At 40.8% G+C, this 21,993-nt stretch overlaps 2 protein-coding genes and 1 long non-coding RNA gene across 4 annotated transcripts; all 3 read left to right on the top strand.

The window, feature by feature from the left end:
- Positions 1-222: 222 nt before the first annotated feature.
- dhdds (dehydrodolichyl diphosphate synthase) lies at positions 223-5,537 on the top strand. 2 transcript variants are annotated; one of them, XM_068736362.1, is made up of 9 exons: positions 223-266; positions 625-705; positions 1,516-1,632; positions 1,722-1,864; positions 2,712-2,828; positions 2,963-3,064; positions 3,184-3,298; positions 4,261-4,368; positions 4,831-5,537. In XM_068736362.1, the coding sequence occupies exons 1-9, from the start codon at positions 237-239 to the stop codon at positions 5,071-5,073; spliced, it is 1,056 nt and encodes a 351-aa protein (XP_068592463.1). In that variant the 5' UTR covers positions 223-236; the 3' UTR covers positions 5,074-5,537. The 2 variants fall into 2 exon arrangements, with proteins under 2 accessions (XP_068592463.1, XP_068592464.1); XM_068736363.1 differs by lacking the exon at positions 223-266 and adding an exon at positions 273-501.
- A 1,914-nt stretch (positions 5,538-7,451) lies between these two features.
- Positions 7,452-11,168, top strand: LOC137891402 (uncharacterized). The gene is made up of 6 exons (XR_011105346.1): positions 7,452-7,648; positions 8,841-8,855; positions 9,144-9,176; positions 9,531-9,575; positions 9,828-9,884; positions 10,520-11,168. It is a non-coding gene; the product is annotated as an uncharacterized lncRNA (long non-coding RNA).
- A 2,348-nt stretch (positions 11,169-13,516) lies between these two features.
- Positions 13,517-21,365, top strand: zgc:193593 (uncharacterized protein LOC564090 homolog). The gene is made up of 3 exons (XM_068736414.1): positions 13,517-13,622; positions 19,608-19,720; positions 21,162-21,365. Exons 2-3 carry the CDS (start codon positions 19,670-19,672, stop codon positions 21,306-21,308), a joined length of 198 nt encoding a protein of 65 aa, XP_068592515.1. The 5' UTR covers positions 13,517-13,622; positions 19,608-19,669; the 3' UTR covers positions 21,309-21,365.
- The last annotated feature ends 628 nt before the right edge of the window (positions 21,366-21,993 follow it).

Here is a 21,993-nt window from a genome sequence, read left to right on the forward strand (position 1 = left end):
AAATTCGAATATGGTCTGCAAACCACAACAGTTCGGTTACAGTTTGGTGTACTTTAATTTTAAATTTAAGTCCAATTATTTTACTTGTAACGTATATACAAATACTTGAGTATCTTTATATTGAGGTATTTCTAAATTTAACTTTTCGTATGGAGGTTAAGTTCATCCACATATTTTGAAAATCTACTAACGTCTAACCGGAAGTAGTCACTGCGCGTTTACGTCACTTTACTCCAATGCGGAAGAGGTCGTCATCGTTAAAAGCCGTGAGTTGGAAGCTCCCTGAAATATGATAAAATTACAGTGATTTTGTAGAGCAGAACAGCGTCGGGTTCAATAGTTTGAATGAACTAAGCGGTTTCCATAAAGCGTGTGTGTTTACCGGACCACGTGGGACTCGGTTTTGGGCTTTTATAGCCTCACAGCAGTTCAGTTCACTGCATGTCTCGTGAGCCAGGCTAAATCAATCACTGGCTGCATGAAACATTACAGAAATCACACGTTAGTAAGACGTTATTTTGGGCATATAAACAGCAGCTTCGTCATTGTTTCTGACTAGTGAAGGGTGGGGTACAATGTTGACATTCATAACAATTTAAAATAATTTAAATCACCTATTTTTAGACTGTTGAAAGCCCGAACATGTCGTGGATAAGGGAGGGGGAATTAAACCTGCTTGAAAAGATTTCAGCCAATATCCTGAAGGTAAGCCTAATGTTGTGTATTCTTGTGTGCTTCTTTGTATGTACCTCTCGTTTTTATCCCCCCTGGAAATTAAATAAGCTTCTAAGCTGTGTTTGAAATACCCAGAGGGTCATTAAACAACACTAACCGCAGTTTGTTGTATTACCACAAGTATCAAATACTGTTGTGACCGTTTACTACAGAATCAGTTCACTGCACAGTACTAGTATCTAAAACAAAATGATGCATTGTATTGTTTTTTAATTTTGATATTAATTCTTAAGGAGGTGTAATTCCTGGCTTTGTATCGTGCTGCAGACAGAATATTCTTCTCCATCCAGATGTTTCGATAAGTCTTTGAGGATTCTGTAAACACCTGGTTAACCTAAGTGTTGTTAAACAACTGTCTGGGTTTTTCAAAGATCAACAGTTTTAGTTTTGTGACTCGACTGTAATGTTAATACATAGGAGCACAAAGCCAGAGTTAACATCTCAATAGCTTGTTTCGTTCGATTTTACTGAATCACTGTTCCAGAGCTTTCCACTGGATCTCTCAGTCTTCATCGGCAGGTAGAGGTTGCTCATACGTCGTCCGCTGATGAGGACTGTGAGATGAAGGTCAAAGTTTTTAAAAAAAGAATGCAAGTGGAGCTCAGGTCATGAATGAAACTTAAAAGACAAGAGGAATCTTCACACTGTAGAAGCTTGAACCAGAGAATATTTAGCATGTTTTTGCTTTCCTGCTGATTGGCAAATTATTTTAGCTCTATACGACCTTATTACTAACATTACTTAATGTCTGCATTGTCTGACCTGCATTGCGTCTCCCAGGCTGGACCCATGCCTAAACATGTGGCCTTCATCATGGACGGCAACCGCCGCTTTGCACGCAAGAAACACATGGAGCGCCAGGAAGGACACATGCAGGGCTTCAACAAGCTGGCAGAGGTGAGCTCAACGCTTCTCAAACACACGGCACCCAAGCATAAAACCGGTTTGCTCATTTTACGTGCGTTCCTTTGTCCCTTCTACACCAGACGTTACGGTGGTGTAAGCACCTGAACATCCAAGAGGTTACAGTGTACGCCTTCAGCATCGAGAACTTCAAGCGCACTCAAAACGAGGTGGATGGGCTGATGGAGCTGGCTAGGCAGAAGTTTGAGAAGCTGTTGGATGAACGGTGAGTTTCCTGTTCAGGAGTCTAAAAAAGGCGTTTTGTTTTTTTTTCTTTTCTTTTCTTCGCTTGTTGCTTTTGGGACAAGTCACATTTGATACATCTTATGATTCACAGCTTCCTTAAAGATAAGTCGAGAGGAACCAAACGACTGTTTAGTGTAGTTAAAGTAAGTTAAGTGTCTTCGCAAGAATTAAACGTCGAGGTGTCAGTGTCAGTATTTTGCAAAAATGAACCGGGCTTCAGATGGATAGTACGCAGCCAAGTGTAACAAGAACTTTTTTTTCAAACTCCCTGTCTAATGCTTTTATATCTGCATAGTTCAGTTACAACCGGATACGCTAACAATGGCCAATGAGTAAGATATACTGTGGACTGAAGGGGAAGAAAGGCTGACCTATAAATAGGAGCAACAATATCAGTTGTTTCCATGTTATTTTAGATGACACTGACTTCTCCCCTGCAATACACCAGAATATCTAGTTTACACCTTTTAGATTTGGCCTCTTATTGCACTGTAAATGTACAAAAAAACATGTTAAAACCAATCAACAAGTAAAGGCTCGTTAATCTGCAGTTCCACAAGTGACCACTAGAGGTCGACCCAAGAGTGATCTAGTCTCTTTTATTTACTCTCGTATCAACTTGCCTCCTGTTGCTGCCTTGAATTATCTGGTTAAATAAAGGCTAATAATAATAATAATAATAATGATAATATTCAATAGTCTTGGATTGAATGTCATCTTGGATGTTTCAGCCTCGTCTAATTGGTCGTTTTGTTCTCCCTCTTCTTATTTTCTTGATTGTTCCTCTCCCCCCCACACCCCTCTGGTCTCTCTCTCTCCTTCTGTAGGGAGAATCTGGAGAAGCATGGCGTGTGCATCCGGGTGCTGGGCGACTTGAATATGCTGCCGCTGGACCTTCAGCAACTTATTGCCAAAGCTGTGGTCAGCACCAAGGCGCACAATAAGTATGCGTTTTATTGATTTGTTCCTCCGCTTCGATGACGCCTATCGTTAGTGGCTCACCCTTACCGCCACACTGGCCATGTGACACAAACAGATGTGTATTCTAAATGACCACAGGTATACAAATGTTTTGCAGATGTTTCCTGAATGTGTGCTTCGCCTACACGTCGAGATATGAAATCACCAATGCGGTCAGAGAAATGGCTTGGGGAGTGGAGCGGGGCTTGATCAAAGCAAGGTGACGAACGGCAAAGACAGTACCGAGTTGCTCTTGTTGATGTTCTGCCAACACCCACAATGCAACCTGGGGAGCTTTTGGTCTAACGAGCCGCGTTTGTGTTGTTCTGTGGTGCTCAGTGACGTTTCAGAGTCGCTGCTCAGTGAGTGTTTGTACAGCAATAAATCTCCCAATCCTGATCTGCTCATCCGCACTTCTGGAGAGGTCCGACTCAGCGACTTCCTTCTTTGGCAGGTGAGGAGGACAACGACTGCATGGGGAAATCAATGATTTGTTTAATTATGATTATCATTAACTTTGAAAACACTAAAGTAAGATTGGAGATATGAATTCCAAGGCTTGGTTTAGTGTTCAGTGATCAATGCAAATTAGGAGGACTGGCTAATCTCCAGGCGTAATTCAGAATTAGAGAGCTTGGGTAGAGTCACATCCCGTCTGCAGGGATGACATGTATGTTTTTTGCAGGCCGACCCCAGAAGTAAGCGTTGCACTGGTTCCCTCGGCAGAAAGCAGCTGGGATTTTCCATCAGAATTTTGATAATCGCAGACAATAAACTCTGTGGCAAACACAAGTTTATGATAATGAAATGTTTTCTTCAGCGGGTTAATCTTCACGAGAACTAACTATTATGATTTTTTGAAGCGTGAACGCGATCGTCAGATGTAAAAAGTTACACTTAGGTGTAAACAAACTACACAACGAGGCTGTGAAGGAGGACTAATCGCCGTGATTTACACACCGTAGAACCAGAAATGAACATCTCTAAAGCTTGTGTTAACAGACCTCATTTCAAACATCGAACCAAAAACCCATTCAAAATAATAACATTGAACGTGAGACGAGGAACCAGAAGTGCAAACATGAAAACTCTTTTTCGTGTTTTAGGACTGTTTCCTGCAGCACTCTATGTAGCAGCAGACAAAGTTGAGAATTGACCAACGAATTTCACCAATAAAAAAAATAGATTTTTAATAAAGGAAGAGCACGCCATTTGTTTTCATGTACAATTTTTTTTTTTTATGATTTATATATTCATACTTTTGAATGCCTATAACAATGTATCATCCATCAAATTTAGGTTGCAATCTGGACAGCATTAACCAAGTAGACTAAATGATTTGATCACAATGTCAAACACTTCACAGCTCCTCCTCTGAGATGTCTATTGAGTCTCTTTTAATCTCCCACTCTGCAGACGTCCCACTCCTGTCTAGTGTTTCAGTCGGTTCTGTGGCCCGAGTATTCCTTCTGGAACCTGTGTGAAGCCATTCTCCAGTATCAATTAAATCACACGTCCATTCAGGTGAGGCCTATATGAGGGGAACGTCTCAGAACACAGAGGCCTTTGCGGAAGATAAGGGTCATAATGTTTGTGTTTTGTGGACCTGCCAAAAGTGATGACTCAGCTGCGCTCCTCTTGTCACTTTTGAGACGGGAGCATCGTAAAGCAAATATCCTGCTGGGTGTCTTATAAATCAGCGTAGTTCCCAATCTCGCCAGCTTCATGTTGACTTACTGCAGGCTTATTGTTTTGTAAGATGTTTATGTTATAGTGTCCATCCACAGAATGGCTCAAAACATAAATTAGAAAAATGTCATAAAAAACGGTGTGATGTTGCAAAGCTGCAAAAGCTCTGATAACCGTAATACCTCGTCTCTATGACTTCAGCCTCCAGTCACTTGATGTGTACTGTCTGTCGTGCGTGGAACCAGTATCAGGACTCCTGTATACATCTACGTTGTTGTTGTTGTCGTCGTCTTGTAGAAAGCCAGAGAGCTCCATCGAGAGCACCAGGCCTTACAGCAGCTCGAGGCGGACCGTGCCTGCGTAGCGGAGCACCTGCAGCACCGTGGGAATGGGAAGCCCGCCGACGCCCAGAGAAGACAGGAGGCCCTGCTGCACTACACCACCCGCCGGGAAGAACGGATTCAGGACTTCCTCGAAGCGCTGAAGCACAAGAGAGACTCTTTCATTAATGACTTGTGGAGCGACGCCGTCTCGGCCTAGGAAGGCTCTCCGAGGAGGATGAAACCTCCCCGGTCCTCTTCCCAAAAAGGGCTTCTGTGGAGAAATGAAGAGTGGACAGTAACAGTAGCTGCGTTACTGGTTTGTACAAAACGAGAGGGCAGTTTTACCCCTATGGGGCTGTAAAATAATCAATATTTATGATTGAAGATCTTAAAAAGAAAGTCTAATAGGTGGAAAAGTCTGGTCAAAATGTAGTTAAGTAATTGTGTAAATTGTCTGTCAACTGCATGCCATTGATTGGAAGATCTAACTACATGAATGGAAGCCAGGGATCCCAAAGCAGCCGTCCAGATTAATGTAAGTCAGTGCAGTTCTGTTGTGGCCCAAAGAAAGTGTTTGTTGAGTGTGAACTTTGATGACATAACTATATTTTGACCAGCTTCCTTTAACGGAATAAAGCGATTATTGTATGTCAGCTACGATTAAATGATGTACAAGTCCCACCTTTGTTCTTGCACACCACATGATGATAGGCTGTCTTTGAACAGTTGCTCCAGTTGTTGCCTCCGTCTGGCTGTAAATACGTCGGTATGTCAAGTCTTAACTCGTGCAGTAGAGAAGTATCGCCTGAATCTCAGGGGAAACCAGAACTCTGTGTTTGGTCCGTGAGATTACTGATTCTACCACTGGAAAGCTTTTAGCCCAGACAGCCAGATCAACTAAAGCTTCAGTTTCTACTTGTAGCTGCTGGAGTCGGTACTGGAACCTCTCCACTGATTCACATGGTAGATATATATAATCTATAGCATATAATAAATCAGTGGGATTGTATAGAGTTGCTATTTTGTTCGAAGCAAATATTTGCCTAGTAGTTGTAATGTTTTAGTACATATAAATCTCGGTAAACTATGACTCCTTCAATTTTATCGCCTACTTATTTTAGGCGCGGCGAGTTTATTTGTAGAGCACATTTCAACAACGGCAATTCAAAGTGCTTCACATAAAACCATTAAAAGCATCAAAACAAGGTAAAAGAAAAGGAGATTTAAAAACAGTCATTAAAACACTAAAAAGCAGTGTAAGAAATAAAATACAGTAGTAAAATGTAGAAATGCAGGAAATTGATTAATATCCTTGAATGTGGTTCAATCAAAGGCAGCAGCAAACAGAAAAGTCTTCAGTCTGGATTTAAAGGAGCTGAGGGTCTCAGCAGACCTGCAGCTTTCTGGGACTTTGTTCCAGATGTGTGGAGCAGAAGAACTGAACGCTGCTTCTCCATGTTTAGTTGTGACTCTGGGAACAGAAAGTAGACCGGTCCCAGATGACCTCAGGGGTCGGGATGGTTCATAAGGTAGCAGCAGATCAGAGATGTATTTTGGCCCTAAACCATTCAGTGCTTTATAAACCAACAGCAGGATTTTAAAGCCAATTCTTTGTTGGACAGGAAGCCAGTGCAAAGACCTCAGAACTGGAGTGATGTGATCTACTTTCTTGGTCTTAGTGAGGACTCGAGCTGCAGCGTTCTGAATCAGCTGCAGCTTTCTGACTGACTTTTTACAGAAACCTGTGAACACACCGTTACAGTAGTCCAGTCCACTGAAGATAAATGATGGACAAGTTTTTCCAAATCCTGTTGAGACATAAGTCCTCTAATCCTTGATATGTTCTGCAGGTGATAGTAGGCTGATTTTGTGATTGTCTTGATATGGCTGTTTAGTCAGTTTTTCTACTTAGTAGAATTAGGAGTTTTAATGTTCTTCCATGGGAAATATTATTACCAAAACTAATATTTTCAGTGAGGTAGTCACTAATGCAACTGATGTCACTTTAATCCAATGGAGTAAGACATATTGAGGTATTTACCTTTTTTAAAGTAGCAATACCACATTATCAAAATACTCCATTTCTATTAAAATCAAAGGATGATTAGCAACAAAATGGCCCCATTTCGGGTATTTTATTGATGATTTATGAATAATTAGAATATTATTACTAATGCATAAACAAGTATGCAGCATTTTGATGTCAAGGTGGAGCTAATTTAAACTACTTTATATTCTGTTGGATAGTTAACGTTGCATCACATTGTGAACTGATCACCTGTTTTGCATTGAAAAATGGGATTTGAAAGCTAATTAGTAGAGTTTTGTTACTAGGAGTACTGTCTACACTGTGGCATTGCTACTTATTTGTCGGTAAAAATACTTATTCCCCCACTGAAGTAAATGGTGAACTGGGCCTACTTGTTTATGATGCGGTGCATTTTTCGACCACAAACTTCAAATTCCTTCAACACAGCGCCCCCTCGCGGCACTGATTGGTATTTCCCGGGTTTGCGCCTGCCTCTTTAACAAATGGGCGGTGCCTGTACGCACGTGAGGTATTTGCATCCAATGACAGACAGCGAAACACAAAACCGGTTCGAACCGGTTTCGTTCTTATATTTCAGCGTATAAACTACAAAAAACATTCGTTTGCATTATACATTCGCCATTTTACGCAGCGACTGGTCGGTTGTTGTGTTATCTCTGCGCGAAAAAAAAAAAACGTCTTTGACGATTCAATTTTTTGAGCTTTCTGTCCGCTTCCTATCAACAACATGGGCAAATCGAAGGTAAGATGATTTATTTGTATTTAAACTCCGTGCACTAGGTTCGTGTTAACTCGGGTCAACCGTTAGGCTGCGTTTGATATATCTGCATCACAGAAACGTCATCATCCCCGACAAACAGTGCAGCCATGGCGGTCCGACGGGTAGAGAGAGACCTGGGCGGGCATCCTCCCGTTCGGAGAAAATTAAAGTTTGCACTCTCGGTGGTAACGTAAAACGCACCGTTATCGGTTAAACACGACTGATAACAAACATTGTTATTTTCACGCCCTGCGCCAAATGCTCCGACAAGTGCAGCCGTTGACATTGCGCTGTCTTGTTTTTTCCCTCTTTGGCAGCAGGGTTTGGGTTGGAGGGGGGGTGTTGACGGTTTACAGATAACGTTCCGCGCTGAATCGTTAAATGTGTAGGTCAATATGAACGCGTAAACTCGCGACCTACTTAATCACCGAATGGGGATTTTTGTAACCAAGCAATCGAAATAATAAGTTATAAGCACAACTTGCACAATTCAGGAAGGAGTTGGGGGAGGGGAGGTCACATTTATTTATTTATTTTTCCCTCTTGTTTTGAATCCGGAAAGTCCGACTTGCTCGTGCATGTTTGTTTAAAACGGGTTTAACGTTGAATTTAATCACATTTGGCGTAACGATATCTAGGTCGGCTGACTTTACTACAACGTTACACGTGCGCGTGTCAGTAAATTAACGAATATATGGATGTGGAATTTTTTTTCTCAATTATTAATATATTTTAGTCCATTTTGCGTGTCGCGATTAAACACCCTGTAGCATATGGTTTTAATTAAATTATAATATTTGACATTAAAAAAAGGTTTTCTTTCTGAAATCTCAACCTTTTTTAAATTTAATTTAAATTAGTTTTGCAACCTCTGCAGGCTTTTGTGTGGCTGCGTTTCGCTACACGGCTACAGATTAGTAAAGTAATCTTATCAGTTTTCCGACAGCTGTCTGTCGGCGCGCACTGATACAAAACAAAGGAAGCTGTCAGCGCGCCAAAGCGGTGTCATAGTGACAGGAAAGCCCGAATTTGAATTCAAATATGCGCGGGAAGTTCATTGTCACGTCTTTTAGGTTATGTTTGCAGAACTCCGTGATTTTAAGATTAAGTGATATTTGAGTTGTCATGACTAATTTTAACAATGTTTTTTTTTCTTCTATTCTTTGTCTTTCAGGCTGTCCGCCCTGAGGTTTGTACACATATTTACTATTTGTTCATATTATTCATAATCTATTGATGCTCTGTTATTGCCATTGTATACAAAGTATTTTAATACATTCATAACTGAGATTTGTGGTTAATTGCCGCTTTGAGTGTAATTTTCTTTAGATTTTAGTTTTCTGTTTCTGTCATTTTGATAAGACAAGCCATCTGATGCCCTCTTTAGGGCTGTGAATAGCATGTTTAGTTAGTGTCATCATGCAAATTAGTTACGACTGAAATCATTACTGAAGGTTTTCTTCCTCTATCTCAAAAGGAAAGACGGTTTTCCAGGCGGCTGGCTGCTGTGGTAAGAAACACGATTAATTAATCCCTCATCAACGACTGCTATTTTGTTTTGTGATTATTTTTATTCGTCACCCACAAGTTGTTTTTCTAAAAGCAGCCTCCTCTGATTAACTTAAACCTTGAAATTTGAATCAGCCTAAACTCATTGTCTGCCTGTGTGCTTTCCACAAACAGGCTTCACTCAATATCAATTAATCCGTAACCCTTTTGTAATTACAATAGTGAACAGGGGGATTATTTTGAGAGATGGTCACAAAACTAATAACATGCCTCATGTCGCCAGCCTTTTTTTTTTTCTTTTCTTTTTTCTTAATCTCCTGTTAAATACTAAATGAAATGTCTTTTTGTCTTGCAGAACCCTCCCAGAGCGCTGGAGGTTAAGAAGAAACCTGCTGTAAAAGTATGAAACCGATAACTAGCTGATATCAACAGAACATCTGTGTGCGTGCTGCATGTCACATGTGAAACTGATTCATGGCCTTCACTTCCTGGAAGGGAAACTAAATGTGGCCTAGTTCAAGGAAACAATACGGAAAAAAACCTTTTTGATGAACAATTCCGATGTTTTGGTATCCTGGTTTTCCTTCATTAATCTGAAACGTGTGATAGTTGTGTCTAAGCTGTTAGTAATCAATGTTCTTGTTATTTGTAGAAGGCAATCAAAGCAAAGAAGACCAAACTAGCTGAAAATGGGAACCCCAAGGCTGAGGTTTGTTTCTTTTATGAATTTTCTTTTCTTTTTTTGTAGGAAATTTGTGCCGTTAAATAATAAATAAGTAATGGGAGCAAATTAACAGAACCATCCAAAGTATGTAAACTCATCTAAAGAGTGTCGAGAAGACGATAACAAATGTGATAAACTAGCCTACCACCAAACTTAATTTAAGAACTCAAATTACATATTTCTGTGTTTTGAAGTGTAAACTTGAGGGCACAAAAGTTTAAAAATAGTTTTCTTGATATTGAGGAAGTGCCGGTATCTTTGGAAGTGTGATTGTGAGCAAAAGCTGTAATTATACACTGGAAACAGACACTGCCAATCAAATGAAAGCATTTCCTGAAAACTAAAGTCCTCCAACAGATTTGTGTTATTACCATTTATACTGAATAAAGTTTTAGAAGCCAGATGTTCTCGGTGCACACTTCACCTGTCAGTACACCCCACCCCCCACCCCATTTTATTTGGTATCATAGGTAATGTCTGTGTCCGACTTGATGGCAACATGCAATTTACTAAATATGATATGGAGTAAATTATAGCACGATGAAGATCACAAAGGAATGTCCTGCTGAAGCAAACGATGCACATAAATAAAGTATAACTTTGTTTTCTTCTGTCCCCAGGAGCCAAAGGCCGAAGCCGCTGAAGCCAAATGAAGAACAGTTGATGTGCTCACTCTGTGTACTTGGTGATTGTACAGTTTTAAATTAGTATTTTTTACCAAGTTTTATATTACAAATGTCATTTATATGTTTGTTTGGGCTTGCACTTGTAACAAAAGTTTGTTGTCACATTCATATCCATTTAAAATTGATTACCGTCCATATCTCGTAGGCGTGGCATTTTTAGTTTGTCTAATCCTGTTTCTTTTGTTGTTTTTTTTAAACTGCTGAGTAATAGATATTTTCCACCAAGTTGGAATTCGAATCTAATTTTAAACATTATGAGGCAGCTAAAGCATATTGTTAAAATTTGAGGGAAAATAGGAATTTTGCCTTTTATCTCCTTGTATTTTAATGTCAAACTAATAAGAAATTGCTTACCAAATGTTTTTGAAACACTGTATGTTGAAACAAGTTCCAGTCAGTGAAAACACCACACAAAAAAATACTGTTATTAGGTCAAAAAGATTGATACATCCCAAAAACATGTATGACGTGAACCTGGTCATCTGATGGAAAGTCCCGTTAAGTTATGTTTCTCTCCTGACTGAAGCTTTTCTGACTTTAATGGCTGATCTAAATGTTCTTGAATAAAAATTGTCAAAATGTTTTCATGGCATTACTTTGTTGCGACATGAAAACATAAATAGGAGAAAAAGAAGTAGTTTTGGTTCACAGTAACCCCCAAAACTAATTCTCAACAAAGATGCTTTTATTTCTCCGCGTCACCACGGGGGGTTTAGGTTAGTGGCTTAGTCTTTCTGTTCTACCTGCTTTAATCTTAGAAAGGTTTATTCTATAGTGCTACTTGATTTAGGAAGCTGGTTGACTTGAAATGATGAGCCTGAACTTCCTTGGATATTATAAATCCTCGAACCAGATAAAAGCTAAACCGCTACGTAAAACTCCTAGAAATGTCCTTTGAAACATGTAAAAACTACACAATTGTAAATGAAGCAACAAACTATCTGCTGTCTTTTAATTGTATGAATTTACTGTTGCATCAAGTGGAGTTCTCTCATCGTTTGGTAGCTAACCTCGATCTATACTCAGCCTGTGCCAAAAGAAGGCTCCAGTAATCCTGAACTACAATGTGAAACAGTGGAGCGGATTTATAAAGTTGCACAAACTTGAAACATCTGTCCCGGTGTAAACGGTTCAGCAGGAGTCAGTGTTTGAGCTGAAGCTGCTGTGGAGAAGCTCTCGGTGTCTTTGCTCCGCGGCACCAGTAGAGCGCAGCGTCACACCGCTGTAACCAGAGGAGACGCTCATCTGGAACTCGGTCACATATGACACGCTTTGTTTTGAAACCTGTAACCAGACTGCTCACCGCGTCCAGGGTCCTGCTGCGTTTATGGTTTAACACAGTGAGATATGGGACAGGAAGGCAACAGGTGACCAAAGTAGGTTACAAAGCAGCAAACGCTGTTCACGACCCTTTAAGAAATCCCTACATCTTTTGTGAAGATTACTTGAAAGCTGTTACCACTCAAGGTCTTTTAAAACACATGAGAAGTGTTTACCACTATCCATCTTTATTTTGATGTACATATACTTCCCTTGTTATACATATTTTGTATATTAATCCGGTATTTAATTCCCCTCTTTTTGTTTCAGCTGTCTGTTGTACTGTGGTTTTGTTAATAAAGTTGTAAAAGATATTGTAGCTTCTGTCTTTTTTCTCTTCTCTAAACGCTATTTGATAAAAACAGTTTACCAATCTCACCATAACCTCCACTTAGTAGCTGTTCTGGAGCTTTTGATCAAAACACACGATCTTCCTCATCACATGGAGCATCGCTGGAACGTCTTCATTTAAATGTAGATGTGTCAATCTCAATTTATAAATTATCAGAGATGAGAAAATCTGCTGAGGAAGATCGTGTGATTCGATCAAAAGCTCCAGAACAGCCAATGAGTGGACCTGTGGATCGTGGGTAAAATAAGTAAATGCCATGTGTACATTATCTGTTAAGGTGACCGTAGCAGCATTCTGCTGGTTGGGGTGATATACATTCCTAAGCTACATACTGTAGAGTAAACGCATACATTAAATCTGTCAGCTGTCATGTCTCTCCACATGTGGTAAAGACGGGTGGGAGGGGGCTGCAGCACAGCACGGGTCACACGCGGGTTAAATACTGTGATGGAATCTGCAAACACGACATCACTACATTCATGCATGAGATTGATATTAAACCGACGGGTGCTTTTCCACTGTATCGCACAGGTTGAGAATGAATGTAAGTCCAGTGACCCCGAATACGACGTGGGCAGCAAAGAGGTCCCACCAGCTCCAAGACACTCAGACTTTGTAGTTGTTTAGCCTCTTTTCCTTGTTGTTTTGTGTTTCTTTGTAGTCATTATGTATCTCTTTGTAGTCATTTTGTGTCTCTTTGTAGTCTTTATGTATCTCTTTGTAGTCTTTTGTAGTCATTTGTCCCTTTTGTAGTTGTTTCATGTCTCTTAGAAGTTGGATATATTGTGTGATACAAAGCAAAAGCTCCAGAACCGGTACTGGATGGACAATGTTGTGGGATTGCTTTGATTAAATGTTGTTTTTAAGATACAGAACCTTTTCAGTTTATTTTAAAGATTTTGAATACTTTAAGGAGTTCTTATTGTCTTGAAATTGTTTGTTTTTTTAGTCTGTTGTTTTTATGCAATTTATCCACACCTGCTTTACCAATTTAAGGTCTATAATGTCAACTTAATAAATGAACAAATGCTTTTTAGCCATTTTAATTAGGCCCCATTTCCATAGTGTACACATGACACATGGCAGTCACGGTGTAAAAACAAACTATATGAACCAGCATGTCCTTAACATGACGGCAAAACGTGGACGAGTCCATTTCTCCCTCACATGGGGGGGTCTATGTGTTTCACGTGCACACCAGCACGCGTTGTGTGTGCTGCAGGACTCAGAGAGCCACACACCCCCGCCCATATAGGACATGTCCCGGCCTCCTATAAAGTCTGTACATCGTGTACATGTTGTACCTTTCACCCAAACGCAAGCTGAGAGCCCCTGAAACCGTCCAGTAACCCGGTGCCGCTGCAGGTAAGCGCTCTGGTGTCCAATTAATGCTGTGAAAGAAGTGTAAAGCTGCAAAAAAGAAATGTATTAACTGATGAGGAACAAGCGTCCACAGCTGGGTTTACGACTCCTAGAGAGGGAAAAAAAAGGAAAGTGTCCTATTGTCTCTTGGTAGTAATTGCTCTGGGTTCTGGCTTGTTTGTTGGTTTTATTTCCTTTTTTAAAACTTAAATCTTTTTGGTTTTTGCAGAGGTTTCATTAAAAGATAATCGTAGAAGCTGTTGAGTTGAGCTCGTTTGGTAGAAAATTGAGTCAATTGTCTGCTTGTGTTGAAACTCTATAATTTTAAAGGGCAAATACACCTAAAATGAAAAGCTGCGTGTAAAACATTTGACATCCATTAATTAAATAATTGAATTAATTGACATTTTAAAATTAAACTATGTATAGTATTTTGGCGTGTTGTGCAGCTGACTGGGACCAAATAGTAGATGTGGTGTTTTATTTAAAAAAAAAAAAAAAAAATCTTTGGCAGTGTGGCTGTACATTTTGTACAAATACTGTAACGTTAGTTTAAAATGACCATTAGGCATTCTTTTGTGTTATTTGAGTCTTTAATGAAGATTTTCATAAGTCTGAGCTTATAAATCTGAAAAAAAAATCTTTGGTTTTGTTGCTTTAATGCATCCAAAAATGCAAAATATATAAACTTGACTAATGTTAAAATTATATATTTGCTTTCAGTGTGTCTGTATGCTCAGTTCGTGTTAATGTGAAGTCACTGTGCTCGTTGCGTGTCATCTGTACATTGTGTACCCTGGCAGTACAGACTGGAGAACAACGTGCAGTTTGAGCCTGAAGCGTAAAGATAGGTTCACTGTAGATTGCATTTAAATTTTTTGATTTTTGATGTTCTTTAATTAAACATTGAGGCATGTCAAATGCCTCAGAAAGCACATAGTGCATACCCTTTGTTTACTTTCTTTGATCAGATTTACAAATGTCCCCCTGGGGATGAATACAGTATCTATCTATCAGCTGTTTGTGTGTTGGATCAGTCTGTTCTGTTGGGTCACTTTCCTTTTTGTTGATTGGATTCACACTCTGTGTCGGCTTAGCTGAGTGGCTTTATAACAGTAGGCAGGCAAACAATTAGCTTGATGCTAATTAACAAGCTTGCCGTCTGGCTCATTTAACTGACAAAGCTTCATTCTTCAATGTGGTTCTCTCCCAAATTCAACTTTTACTTTGTGTCGGCCATGTTGGCGTCTTCACAGCAGGGGGCCCAAAATGGAGGTCATGTCTAGGGTTTCATTGTCAGGCACACCTTGATTGGCCAATAAAGAGGGCTAAAAAAGGCTCTGATGTTCCCTTTAATTGAGCTGAAGCGATTGGTCGATCAAAATAGATTTAATAGCTCTGAGAACTTGGACGGGTGTTTTTTGTTTAATTCTTTTTATAGACTAAACAATTACGCTTATAAATCATAGACTGATTGATAATGAAAATAATCGGTGGTTGTAGCCGTAATTATTTTGTGATCGGTTTCTACACAATTTAGCAGGATGTTTTTGTTGGTGCGAGTAGTGCGCATGACACGTGATGCAGAACCAAAGTTCACAAGCGCAAACTTTTAGCGGTATGCCGTTAGCAGCACGTGCTAAGGTTAGCACAACAAGATGGTTGTCAATCACACTATAGAGAGCGTGTGTGTGTGTGTGTCACGGACAGCGTGTCAGAGTTACTCCACCTTTTTGTAGGGTAGCTTTATGTGAATGGAAACTTATCCAACATGCTGAAGCACATTCCATGCCATCATCACCCAGACCGCTGGGAGGAGGAGAAAGCAAACCGGAGCCCGAACTCCTCATCTCCGCTGCTTTTACGCAAACATGATAAAACAATTACTAAAGCAATGGGCATATAGCCAAGGTGGAACAAATGAAATCACTCCTTTTGGGTTTAGTGTTTTTATTTTTTTTTTTTTACAATTTATGAATTTTCAATTTCATAGCATAAGAGATGCTCCTCAGTTTTATAGCCTTTTGTGACCTGTAGCCTTTTGGGAGAGAGTTTGTTCAGTGCTCAGGTGTTTGAAATGTTCCTTATTTTTATAATGGAAGTTTACCAAAGTTGCCAGTGGGCAAAAATGCTACCTCAGTCTCCAGCAATAAGACTCAGTGTTCTCAGTCTTTGACACTTTCTCTACTTTCTGTTCAAAATAAATGAAAAACATATCCTTTTATAAATCTATTTTTCTTTTTTCTGCTGTTCCAAACCCTCGGTGGACAAAGTGCCTCTTAAACCATGGTGTGAACTGAGAACTCGCAGGCTTCCGATCAGCAGTTGTCAGTTCCAGCGTTGCATCACAGGCGATGGTGCACATAGCGCAGATAAACCCTGTTAGCAGTCGTGTACATGCCATAGTCATGAATGTGGCTGAAGCCCAGATGATGATTGCCTGACCAGACAGTCGGGTTGATGATGATGTAATCCTTAACTGCTGTTGCCCTGCAGGAGACTTTTTTTTTTTTTTTTTTTTTAATTTTGTCGATAGCGGTGCTGCAGCTGCTGTTGCGTCCGTCTTTCCCTCTGCTGCCGTCCACACTCTCTCGCAAGAGATCCCCAGCTGCAGGCGGGTGGGCTGCAGAGGGACTATTAAAGGACATGGGAAGGCGGGACCAAGAGAGGAGGAAAGGAGTCCTGGTATTTCATTGGCTGTTAGGTGTTAAGTACACCATGTACCCAGTAAATGTCTATGGGCCCAGTGCAGGCTGATTTGACATCCTCCCCAGGGGCTTTTTTTTTATTATCAATCTCAGTGGGAGATGAAGTAAATTGAATTCAGATGCCAGCGCTCTTTGTGTTTTCATAACCTCTCCTGATAGACATTTTTCCTGTTCTTTCTACAAGCTGTAAACCAATTTTGTATCCCTGTAAATCATTATTATTATTATTATTTTTTTTTTTGTATTTGAGGTAACTACAAAGTAGTTTTGCCAGAAAGCAAACATCAGACATTGTCCATGTGTTACTCATGGAGTCTGTCAACAGCTGGTATGTTGAAATGTGGTCACAACCCGAGTGATGCACATGTGGGGGGGGAAACGCCCTCTCGCTCTTCAGGTAGTCCTCAGGTAAACCTGAATAGTTCACAAGTGATTCACCTGGACTCCTGCCGAGGCACGTAGTGAACCACTCCTAAACACTCACACATCAACATGGATCAGCTGGAATCCAAAGGAAACCATGCCAAACTGCTGGCTTTATTATTATTATTATTATTATTATTATTATTATTATTATTATTATTATTATTATTATTATTATTATTGCATTTTCACTCCAGTGATTTTAGTATTGCGCCTCCATGTAGTTGGAGAGGCAGCGTTTAAAAAATATATAGTCAAAGATATCTTGACTTTGTCTCCAGTATGGCTCATGCTCCAAAAATGCTGGATCCTACAACTCCCACAATGCACCTCAATAGTATTGATTATTTGACCGACCATACCCACTTCTTTCAAACCTCTCGCCACCAGTTTGAATCGCAGGCTGTCTGCTAAAAACGTTAAATCTCAAACCAAAACGGAGGCGCTTGAAGGCGTTTATTAGGAAGTCTGCAAAACGCATCTGTGTTAGAGGAACATGAGGAAATGTACATCGTTACAGAAGAAACTCGGACTACAAAAAATGCAAAACACAGCAGTAAAGTGATTTATTCATTTTTAGTTTGAGTTTAAAACACAAAGGTGGATGAAACGCCGTTCTCTGAGCTGTCCGTCGTATGGCGACCTGGTTGGCAACGAGCCTGCATCACCATTCCTGCCAATTGATCAATGGGAAATTATTTTAAAAGTCACTGGTAATTACTGAAAGCAGTTTTATTTTTCTCCTAATGTGCCTCCACAAACTCAGATCTGCAAGCTAAAAAGCTAGTCATATCAGATTATAGTAGACTTGCTTGGACCCTTTGATTTAATCTCTTCTGCTGTCTGTAAAGACCTCAAAAGATGAGTTAAACTTGTTAATGTGACTTTTTTGCTTCTTGTTTGACACTGACATTAGCAGCCCTACATACCTCCTTGTTGATTAGATGCCAATGATTTGAGTTCGAGATAAATTTGTTCAAGGTGTGACCAAACTCTACAAAGCCCAAATATCCTGATAACGCCTTGTGTGATGCATGTCAGTTGCAGCATTCAAACAAAAAAAGGTGGATTTTACTCTAAACTCGTTGTGTGACTTTAACACTGGCTTGTCATCAAGGATCCATGGATGGTGACTGCAACTATTTGTTCAGTGAAATGGAAACAGGTTATATAACACAAACAGCCACTAGAGTAATTATAACACGCAGCTAAAATAAATAAATGTTAATAAAAGAAGACCATTATAGTCCCATGTTTCTAATCTAGAGGTTTGCCAGGTTCCTGATGGACTCTTCTGAGCTCTGTGGCATTTAATTTCTGCTCCAGCTGAGATTAAATGGACACATGAGGCTGGTTATGTAACGCTACTCTCTGACATGCACGCTCCCTAGAAGAAGGCAGTGTTGTTCTGTTATTATTGTTCTGCATTATTCCTGTTTAACATCCTATCTGATGGTTCATAAAGGGTTTTTCTTGTTTTGGGAGGAGGGGTGAGGAGGGTTCGTTTGGGGAAAGTAACCCACTGAGAGTAATGCATTTCGACAGCATGTATGTGTTCTGAAAGTGGGCGTGTGCTGAAGGCGAGCCCGCAGATCGGGTTGGGTGAGAGTGAGGCTGTATTTAAAAAGGCGGAGCGCGGCGCAGAAGCTCTCAGTAGTTAAAGTTCGTCGCTCTCTGGTTGGCATCTGTTAGGATTTTCAGCGTGGTTGGGGAAGTGGAAGGTCCCGCTGGTCTGTTTTTGGGCTTTTTTTCTTTTTTCGCCAATCAAAACAGCCTCTGGAAGGTGAGGAGTCCCAACCCGTTTGGTCGAATAAGAGCAACTTTTTCACACCAGGAGCCGCTTTTGAAAGCTTGGATTGCATCTCTGTTTCTCGTAAGGGGTGTAACTCAAACCAGGTTGGCACTTTAATGCTTCACACATTTCTACCTGATCCTCAATCCTCCTCCTCGCCTTCCCTGGAACCTTGATCACAAACGTTGTCAATCCCAGCTGAGCGTGACTTCCCTTGTTGTCTATGCGGACATCTTTTTTGAGTTTGTCTTTTTATAATGTACAACCTCATCTGCTCCATCTCTTATCTCTGGGATGCCTCTTGAGATGCCTCTTTCCCATCCTTGCAACAGTAGAAACCATCCAGTTTGTAAATGTTAATTCTTGCCTTCTCGCTGTACTTTTTTGTTCTTTAAAGCCACAGTTAGACGGACATCCACCCCTCCATATGCTTTGGTGTCCCTCAACAATTGGGTGTCCAACAATCATGCAAAACGCCACTTCCTTCATCAGTCCCACGTAGGATTGTCCGATGCGTGAATGAAGGAAATTGTCCTTTGCTGCGTCAGTTTAGAGCGCAGCATGAATAGAGGCTCTGTTGCTTTGGTGCAAGCGTGACAATTTAATAACAGAGGGGTTTAAGGGGCATTCCGGGAGTAAATGGTGTCACGTAGGTCAGATCTAAAATAATTATATGATCGCTTATTTTTCTCTACATGGCGCTCCTATTGGATCAGAGCATGGGAGTTTTGTGCCGTGCCTGCAGGCGAAAGATGTTCCTCCCTGTTGCAGAGATCGGATGATTTATTTGCAAGTCAATGTTCTCATCCTCTTTTAGCAGCAGTACTCAAAAACTCCTCTAAAAGTTTGGTTAGGAAAGTAGATTATATCTGTAGAAGTTGAGTAACGACTGGATACAAGATTTACATTTTCTTTTTCCGTATGTTTTGGAGACTAAACTGCCGGTCATTTCTGGTGGATATTTTGGTTTCCTGGCTGTATTTGTAAGTCGGTAACTTTATTTTTTGTCGGCGTCTTTTTGTCATATTTCCACGCAGTTAAGTGAATTCTCCATTTTCTTTGCAGGTCTTGAGAGCCACCCCAGCTCTTCCCTCTGTTTGGCCCCACCTCTCACCACATCAACAGACATGATCATCAGACTGGGCAGACTGACACCTGGATACTTCCGCCTCCTCCAGGTATGTGCAGATTCACCAGTGTGTGACTGGGATATACTTTGCATAACTCTAATTTGATGTGATCGTTTGTGAGGATGACCAGTGCTTTATTCTGGCACATAATCTCCACCAAACCATCTGTCGGAGGAATGCAGAGTTTAATTGTTGCTCAAGAGCTTTATTTTCACTTTTTGCAAATTGTGTTTTAGCCGTCAACATGTCCCTCACAGTTAGTCTTTATCCTTTGCTTATATAGACATTAAAACTGGTTCTAATCTGGACCGCGTCACACAAGGGGCCCAGTGCTGTTCTGTGACCCACAATCCGCTTTCATCACCGCTATAATTAGGGGTGACACTAATCACTGATATAATTTCCTGCAAGTTTTCTTTTGTTCGGTCCGCTGTCATCATAATCCACTCATCAGTAGTGACCCTCCGTATGTCTCGCCCACTGTGTAAAGTCTTTGTTTGCTTTATTTACACTAATTTGGAAACAAAGGCTGTCGCCTCATGTGGCTTTACATTGACTCAAAAGCCCAACAGACCGGAGCAAAGTGACTGCCTCTTGCATGCGATTTGACACATTGGTGGGACAGTACAGTTTCAATGCGGAGTATGTATTTTGGGGAGTCTACTACAGTGGAGACAAAGATTTCAACGTGGTTCGACTCGAATGCAAATTTGTGCTTCGGGGCAAAATTTCCCCAGAAAATCAAGTTCACACAACTTCTAACAGAGTAAGGTTAGAGTGTGTATGTAAGGAAAGGTAGCTGTTCAACACCCAGTACCACTTTCATGTTTTTGTACAGTTGTGCTCTACAGTAACCTCTCCTTTTTTAAAATATGTTCAACCACTTAGCATGGATAAAGTAGAAGAGCGCTTGCTAAAAATCTGCAAAAAAAGTGTAAACAACTTTTCTGTAAATGTCTCCTTGATGACGTCTTAAAAATAAAACCTTGTCCAATGGTCTAGAAACTTAGGCATTGGCTCTGAAGGCATCCACACTAGCATTTTGATAAAAAAGTGTAGTGTGTATGTATAATTTCTTTTTAAATGCTAACATTCCTATCTCACTGCTCCAGGGGTCATAGGGGGCAAGGAGGAGCTGTACATTAAGAGACTACACACGGTTAGCATAATCAAACGTGGGCAGTCATTCTATAAAAAAACAACAAGTCATTGGATCCCGTGTGCATTTTTGGCTCCTTTTGTGCCCAGAACATTGTGTTCCCCTTTTTGCTCAAGTCTCTCCCTTCCTGAATGTTTAATACTTTTTCCTGCCGTGCGTTTGGTCACACGGCAGAGGGCTGTGGAGCTAAAGCTGCAGATGTTTGGTCTTTAAGAGAGAAGTCTCTTAGGACAAAATATTTGGTTTGGCCAATAAATGGCTCATTGTTCCTACTGTTGGCTGACCTCTGACCCTCGCCCTGGTTGTCTTTTTGTTTTTTTGTCTCTGCAGAGGCAAGTGGCCGGTGAGGTGCAGACGCAGCCGCAGGACCGTGCCGTCAACCAGATAGCCATGATGCTGGCCATCATGGGCCTGAGCTTGTCCTACTACAGTGCCAGACAGATGACGGAGAAGGTCCAGGTCCAGCCTGCGCCCTGAAGAGACTTCACTACCCTGATCGTGGAGATAACGGATGAGCCAATGAGAAGTGAAGGTGGAGCGACAGAAGAGGGTGGGGAGGGGGGGAGGGAGGGGGTGGGGGCGCAGGTGCAGAGACACAGCAGTGTCATCCAGAACCGCACTTTTGTGACCTCGCAGTCATAGTCACACTGAATTGCTGGGATCCCTCACACACCATGTGTTTTCTACACTCGTAAGGGTTTTGTGGGGGATGGCTCACTTGGGGTCGTGGATAAGACTGGTTTTATGGACTGGTTTGGGTGGGTGATCAACACCGGCTGACTGCCAACTGGGTCTGACCGTTAGTCATTACAAAAGTACATGCTTGCAAGATGCCGTCAATACCGTTCTTAAGTACAAAAAGGGAGGGGGGAACTCTTGTATAACTGTGAATTTTGCCAGAGCTCAACGCTTGTCCAAAAGGGGGTTAAATAAAAGAACGGTAATGCCTTTTTAAGGGAAAGGCTGACTGCACTTGAGATGTACCTTGTAATGAAGTGATGGCAGGCCCAGAACATGGTTAAAGGGGATTCAAATTTAGCCCAAACTGTTTTTTAAGTTTTCTGTAATTCTTTGTTCCTTCTCGAGAGAACCTTGCAGAGCCTTGTGAACAGATCGAAAGCTGTATTCACAAACAGTCAACATATATACTTGTGAAATGTAT

This window comes from Cebidichthys violaceus, unplaced genomic scaffold (genome assembly GCF_023349555.1).
Source record: "Cebidichthys violaceus isolate CVI_PGR_0920_01 unplaced genomic scaffold, fCebVio1.0.p SCAF_7, whole genome shotgun sequence".
NCBI classification, from domain to species: Eukaryota; Metazoa; Chordata; class Actinopteri; order Perciformes; family Stichaeidae; genus Cebidichthys; species Cebidichthys violaceus.